Genomic DNA, 7,641 nt, shown 5'->3' on the forward strand with positions numbered 1-7,641 from the left:
CTTTGGAGGAGTATATACTAATGCATGTGAACATAGAGGCCAGAAGTTCATTTTGGGTATCTTTTTTTTTTTCCTTTGAGACAGGGTCTCTCACTGAACCTGGGGCTTGTTTTTTGACTAAACTGGTGGTTGGCTTGTGAGACACCTAGGATCTGTCTGTCTCTGTCCTCCAGGGCTGGGTTACAGATACATGCTGCCACACCTAGCTTTTTATATGTGTGCTGGGGATCTGAACTCGAGCCCTCATGTTTGTGCAACAAACACTTTACTTACTGAATCATCTCCCAAACCCTATAACTAAAAAACCAATATAATAAAAATACTGTCTAGCAAGGAACTAGAAAATGGTAACAATATCCATGTACCAACTGCTAGTATTTCTGGGGCATAAACTGGGAGTAGTTGAAGACTGACCTTCCTATTGTAGTTCCAGAAGCACACAAAGAAAGAAAACTTTAGAAAGTCAAACAAATACACACCTGTAATCTTGCAATGAAGAAATGAATATAGGGGGATCCGTAGTTCAAGGCCAGCCTTAACCACATAGTTTAAGGCCAGTCTAGGCTACATGATACCTTGTCAAGAAAAAAAAAAAAAAAAAAAAAAAAAAAAAAAAAAAAAAAAAAGAAAACCAAACCCAAAACAAAGTAAGAGGAAAATAGAACAGGAGAGTCCAGAGTTCATTCAGTGGGAGACTCAGCCCCAACTGGGCAGTACTCTAATACCAGAGTGGAGTGAATGCAACTACAGAGGATTGGAACTGTAGCATAAGACAAAGAGAGGGCCTCAGATTTTGCATTCTACCATCAGTGCAAGATAATTTACAGGTATGGGAAAGAGTGAAAGTGAGAGAGGGAGACAGAAGAGAAAGACTCCATGGTAGCCATATGCGACAGCAGAGGGAGAGGTGAAGATCAAAGGCAAAACAATAGAGATTCAAAACACACAGCAAACACTGGGCTCATCACAGATTTGTAGTCTAACCATATAGAAATTGTGGGGTCCATATACTGTATAGGATGGTATATGGATTTTCTGGGAAAATCTGCTCTTTTCAACATTTGGAGCAGATGCAAGAGGCTATTTTAAAATGATCACTACTGTGCCAAAAGGCAGCTCTAGAGGCTAAGGGCATTGCATCATCTACTCTGGGACCCTAGTGCAAGTGACATGGGATTGTTCTCTAAGTCTTAGCATGCAGAATGCCTCAAGCCAGAGAGGAAAAACTGAGACAGAATCACAAAGTATTCTATGTTGTGGATATGTGGTCTGAGCCACGGATCGGAATGAGACTCACTAGCTCCCTGGAAGGGGGATGAGCAAGTCTGGGGCTGGAGAGACGGGTCAGCAGTTAAGAGCTCTTGCTGCTCTTGCAGAGGGCCTGGGTTTGGTTCCCAGCAGATAGTTCAACTGAAAGAATATGGATGATCAAAAGAAATCCAGCCAATAACCTTATCTCAGATGCAGAAATTCCATTGCAGAATCACAAAAAACATGAAAAGTCAAGGTAACATGAGTCTTTGAAAAATTACCAAGTCCACAGTAATGGATACCAATGAGAATGACTCAGCTGAAATCATGGACAATAATTCAAGAATGATTATTAGAACAAAGGGTAACAAAATTAGAGAATACAAACTTCTGAATGAATCTAGAGACCACAAACAGGTGAATAAAATAAGGAAGTTCAAAAAAATTCTACAGAATATTCCACCCTAGCCTTACAGGCAGAATACACATTCTTCTCAGCAGCCCATGGAATTTTCTTTAAAATAAACCACATATTAGGACACAAAGCAAGTCTTAACAAATACAAAGAGATTGAAATAATTTCCTGTAGTCTATCTGGCCACAATGGAATAAAAACTAGAAATTAATAGCAAGATAAACTACAGAAAATGCAGATACAGAGATTGAAGAATACAGTATTGATTAAATGATCTATGGTTCCTCAAAGAAAATAGGAGGGAAATTTAAAAATTCCTGGAGTTCAGTAAAAATGAAAGTAACATACTTAGAATTGTGAAAATGGTTCTAAGAGAGAAGTTTATACAGTTGAAAAAATCAGAAAAATAAAGACAGTGGTGATGACACACACCTTTGATCCCGGCTTTGGAGGCAGAGACAGGTCTTAAGAGAAGCAATCATAATCGGGCTCCCAAATCACTGAACGGAAAGAGTAGAAAATACTGAAATGGAAGTGAAACACAGCCAGGAGGTGGACCCAGGGCTCCCCAGGCCTTGCTGAGACTTCCCGAGAGATCCAGCGCCAAGTCCCCACACTTCTCGGAGTCTATTTCCTCATCTATGAATAGATATGACAGTCATAGATAGTGCTCAGAGTTGCTGTGGTGGTTAAGAAGAGGTGATGTGTGCGCCATTGTGCCTGGGATAGATTGCTAATACATTATGGTGGACTCTTTTATTAGTGCCATCATGTAGGATTCGTCATTGTGTGGCAGAGCAGCAGTGCGGTGAGGTTGAGGTGGCTGGAGCAGCTGGGCGGTGACAATAAAGGCCTGGAGGAGCAGCTGGTTTAAGGCCCCCATAGACAAAGATGGGGCAAGGTCTTGGCGGGATAAAGGCCCACGTGGAGTCGGATGGAAGATGGATCCTTCGAAGGGGATGCGGGGGTGGAGGCGGTACAAATCGAGTCCGAGGGCCCTGGCTCTGAGTTTCCCCGGGAGGAGCCGGTCTGCAGCTGGGGAGCTGCCAGCTGGGCGGGCACGCGCTTCTGCCGGTGGCTCTCGTCCTGCCACCTGCTGGGCGGCCAGCTAGAGCCATGGGCGGCCTAGTGCTCCTGCTCCTGCTCCTGCCTTTCCTGGAACCCCGGGCAGCCCCAACCTTTGGTCCAGCCCTAAGGGCCCTCTCCAGCGAAACCTTGGGTATCTCCGAAACCCGAAGTGCTGAAACCAGTAACTACTCAATTTATTACTTCGACCAGAAGGTAATGGGGGTTGGGAGTTTGAGGTCCCAGGTCCCAACCAGCAGGATCCTGGTTCCCAGAGGTCGGACACCAGAGCCCACCTAGAAACTGCCACTTTTTTATGCCTAGGACCGTTTGGTCTATCCCTCACGGTTCATAGACGTCTTTAAATTTCTCCTCCCGGTTACCAATTAGTTATTATCACCCCTCCCCCACCAACGGAAATGAATTCCCTCACAGTTCCTGAGGTCAGGCCTCCATAGTTTGGATTCAGGCTTTCTTACGACTAACAACTTCAAATAACTCCGCTCCCAGCAAGTCCTTCAATCTGAACTTTTACTTTCCCCAAATTCAAATCATTGAGCGCAGCCCTTGCCCCGGGGTTTCGATGGCAGTCATCTTTTGCCTCAAGGCAGCCCCTAAACTCGAATTCTAATGCCTTTACCTGTTAGATGATACAGAATATTAAGCACATCTTACCAGCTAACCTGTCTTCCCAGTATCAGTGCAAAGTTGGCTCTCTGGCTCTTTTATGAGACGTTTTTGACAGCTTCTGTTTCACTATGAAATTGAACATATGTAGCCTTTGTTCACAAAGGATGTTGAAGGCCTTTGTCAAGATCTGAGGTGGATGTGAGGATCAGGTCTGTAGTCTGTAACTAGAAGTCTGAGTTTTAAGACAAGCTTTGTGGATGCCTTTGTGCTTGGCCTCAGCATACCAGTCTGAAGGGAAAAGCACCTCATGTCTAGTGAAAGGAATGACAGTTCTACATTTCTGGGGGCCAGGTGAAGATAAGTATGAATGTGGAAGACACTGGGCTTAGAAAAGTGCAAGGGTCTGATCTTGGCTTTAGGAGATGGACCAGGATTCCACCCTGCTTAGCTCTAAAATCCTGGACAGGTTAAAGTAAGTCTCTGAACCAACTTTCTTGATCTTCTCAGTGTTGTGATAATTAAATAAGAGTTGGCATATCTCTAAGCAGAGTAGCTTAACTGACTTAAATAGATACTTATTGATGCATGGCTACTGACCTATTTGAAGCTTGAGTTGAAATCTAGAATAGAGACATGGCATGAGTTTGTAGAATTTAATTTACGGGAAACAATCTTTGAGCCACAAATTTGTACTTGTGAAGAAGAAATATTTTGATTTTAACAGAGGTTCCAGGAAACATAAGTCCTCTCCTGGGGCAGCAGCATTAACCCTCTAGGCAGGGCACAGTTTCCTCCTTTGTAAATTAAGAGGCTGGGACTGTCACTAATGTGTTTTATACTTTACTGAGGAAATGAAGGGCTTTTGGGGGAGCTAGCCCCAAGGGAAGCTAGCTGGTTAAATTGTGAATGTTAGGAGATGCACAACACCTTCTCTCCCTGACCTTTATTCGTTTGGAGTGCTCTGCTTTTATGTAGTGGGATTGTCTGTTCAGCATCTTATTACTAGAAGTAAAATTGGAGGAAGAGTAATGGAATAGATAATCTATTTACCTTTGAAAATGGTGAAAAGAGCCATGGGGAGAAGGAGAAGGAAGGGTAGGATGACCAGTGACCTGCCTTCGCTGTACCCTTTTGTGGTAAAGTCTTTTGTCTGGCCCTTCACTCTTCAGAAATGTAACTTAATCCTGCTCCTTCCCCTATTTTTGGTGGTTTGCAAAATTTGTTTGGTTCTACTCAGCAATCTTTGCCCCCTGGGTTGAATTTAGTTTATATTTCAGGTCATAAGTTCCGTATATATATTCACTATTGTAAATTTCCTTAAACCAACTACAATTGAGGCCTACTATACTTTTTGACAGAAAAGCCTGTATCGTGTATTTATTGCATGCTCTAATTTTTGGTCCACAGGGTCCATAGATTTTTTTTTTAGGTGGGGCTGTGTGTAAATGCAATTTTAATTAAAAAAATTTTTAATAGAGTACACAAAATACGTTTATGTCATCCCCCCACCCCTTGCAATACTGGGGATCAAACTTAGGTCTTGTGCATGGTAGACAGATGTGATGGTTAGCTTTAATTGCCAGATTGGCACAACCTAAAATCACTTATGAAGAAACTCTCAATGAGGGATTGTCTACATTGGGTTGGGCTGTGGGCCCATCCGTAGGGGCTGTCTTAAGTTAGTTGATGTAGGAAGACCCAGCCCAATGTGGGTAGTGCTTTTCCCTAGGTATGGGGTCCATAAGCATGGAGAAATTGAGCTGGTCATAAGCAAGCAAGCAAGGGAACATGTGTGCATTAATTTCTCTAAGCTGTTGACTGTGATTGTGATATGACTAGCTATTTCAAGCTCCTCCCTTGACTTCCCCACAATGATGTAACCTGGAATTGCAAGCTGAAATAAACTCTTTTCTCCCATAAATTTCTTTTTGTCAGGGTATTTTATCACAGCAACAGAAATGGAACTAGAATAGCAAGCATTCTCCAACTGAAATGCATCCTTAAGCTCTTGCTTTTCTCTGAGACAGGATCTTTCTGTGTAGCTGAGGATCACAGACATGCACTACCATGTCCAGTTTCCATTCTTTATTATTTATTTTTCTTCCTTTTATAAAGTCTTCAAATGTTGACTTAGTAGGAATATTTAATTTCTTCTATCTGAAATAACTGAATGAGGAGACCAGAGAAAGAATGTGTCTCATTTCCTGGGCACATCAAGGCTCTGGGTACTTGTGACAGCAGTATCATAAAGGGCTCCCAGCCTGGCTCATGATCACATTGTTTCACTGCTTGCTGCCTTTGTTTTTTCCACTCTGCTCTCGGGGTAGAATGAGTCCTGGCTTCATCATACCCTACCAGCCCGATTTCACAGGCAGTTTGGCATGTAGAAGTCTTTCTTGCTGAGGAGAGGTATTTGTTCCATTAAGGCCTTAAAACCATTTTGATGAGGCCCACTCAAAAGGGAGAGTAATGGGCTTGGGTCAAAACCTACTGATTTGCATGCTTAATTTCATCCATACCAAAACCAAAAACAACACAATAACAAAATGCTGCCTTTAAAGAAATATTCAGAAGTATGTTTGACCAAGTATCTGGTTACCACGGCCTGTCCATGTTGACAGATAACATTAACAATCGAAATTGTCTACCAAAATTGTCTGCCAAAATTGTCAGGTTTAAATGGGGTTAACACTTGAAAGCACATGCACAGTGCCTGGAAAAGGAAAGCAATTTGAAAGAACATAATAAAATAAAGGCTTGTTCACCTCTACTGTCCTAAAATCATACTTTCCACCGTGGTTATAATTTCAGACTAACCCAATACATTACTGCTGTGATTATGCCTCGTCTGGAAACTGGCAGTCACTCACCTATAGCCAGCTATTCCTGTTTAACTGCTGGTCAGTGTTTCTGCAAGTCTGTGTCTTGGTCCAGCATGCAACTCAGGACCACTGGCTTTTGCAGGTCTTCTCATAGCTCCTTCCTTAGTTGTGAGGTGAACACATCAGTAGATTGAGTTATCTCCATTTGTCTAAACCCTTCATGGTTTGCTTTTCTGTTCCTGTTTGGGGTTCTCCTTTCCTACTTTTGCCATAGTATCCTGATGTCTAGTAAAATGCAGCTACAATGGGCCACTTGGAAAAGGATATGATCTTTTTCCTGGGCTTTGGACTTTTCTCATCACTGGTTTCTGTTGATGATCTTTCCCTTAAGCCTGCAGTATCATCAGTATTGTATGTGTGTGTCAGGCACTGGGCTGTGTCCTGGGAAGGTAGAGATTATTACATTTGGAAGGACTTCAAATTGTACTTGTTATCAATTCTTATTGTGAATACTCAAACTTGAATCTGAAAAACACAGAAAAGCACTGAAAACTTTGTTTTTTAGCATTTATACTTAGAGATTACTTTTCAAAAATTTCCAAAGTGAGGTGAGTCTATTCAATCTTTATAGTGTTCAACTTGTCATTATCCTAATAGCTTATTGACCTCATATAAATATTCATTAAAGTACATGATAAAAAGTGAATTATCTTTTCATATAATTAAAGAAAATTCTTTCCTGCAAATCAATAAATGCAGTACAAGAAGCACTTACTGTTGGTGGTAGTCAGTGGGCTAAGTGTGCTCTGTTTGTGAGACAATTGTAATTGTATCTTGTATGATTTAACAGCTCATTATTCTCCAAGTATTATTTCCCTCACAGCTGCATAATGGCTCATACACTTAAGTTTTTTTTATAGGAATAATTTCAAAATTCTCCAGCATGGTTGCTCAATTGCATGTAGTTTTGTTTAAAATAAAAATGCTATGATCTAGTTGGGCATGCTGGTACAAGCCTGTAGTCACAGTGCTGGGGTAGCTTAGGCAGCAGGATTACTGGTTTGAGGGCAGCCTGGGATCTATAATGAGTTCAGGGTCAGCTTGCTGCTTGGGCGTGGTGGCGCACGCCTTTAATTCCAGCACTTGGGAGGCAGAGGCCAGTAGATCTCTGTGAGTTCAACGCCAGCCTGGCCTCCATTAGTGAATCCAGGCCAGCTGTGGCTACAGGGAGACCTTGTCTCAAGGCAGCAGGATTACTGGTTTGAGGGCAGCCTGGGATCTATAATGAGTTCAGGGTCAGCTTGCTGCTTGGGCGTGGTGGCGCACGCCTTTAATTCCAGCACTTGGGAGGCAGAGGCCAGTAGATCTCTGTGAGTTCAACGCCAGCCTGGCCTCCATTAGTGAATCCAGGCCAGCTGTGGCTACAGGGAGACCTTGTCTCAAAAAGACCAAAAAAAA

The 7,641-nt window shown here is 42.4% G+C and overlaps 1 protein-coding gene across 2 annotated transcripts in view; it reads left to right on the top strand.

Annotated features, from left to right (window-relative positions):
• The first annotated feature begins 632 nt into the window (after nt 1-632).
• Nucleotides 633-7,641, top strand: part of LOC103743050 (lysosomal Pro-X carboxypeptidase-like) — a 108,117-nt gene continuing 101,108 nt past the window's right edge. For both annotated transcript variants that reach the window (XM_029568874.1, XM_017800914.2), the window contains exon 1: nt 633-2,947. In XM_029568874.1, coding sequence (XP_029424734.1) covers nt 2,783-2,947 — 165 coding nt within the window. In that variant the 5' untranslated portion in view covers nt 633-2,782. The remainder of the gene's footprint in view (nt 2,948-7,641) is intronic.

Source organism: Nannospalax galili, unplaced genomic scaffold (genome assembly GCF_000622305.1).
Source record: "Nannospalax galili isolate Female #2095 unplaced genomic scaffold, S.galili_v1.0 scaffold278, whole genome shotgun sequence".
NCBI classification, from domain to species: domain Eukaryota; kingdom Metazoa; phylum Chordata; class Mammalia; order Rodentia; family Spalacidae; genus Nannospalax; species Nannospalax galili.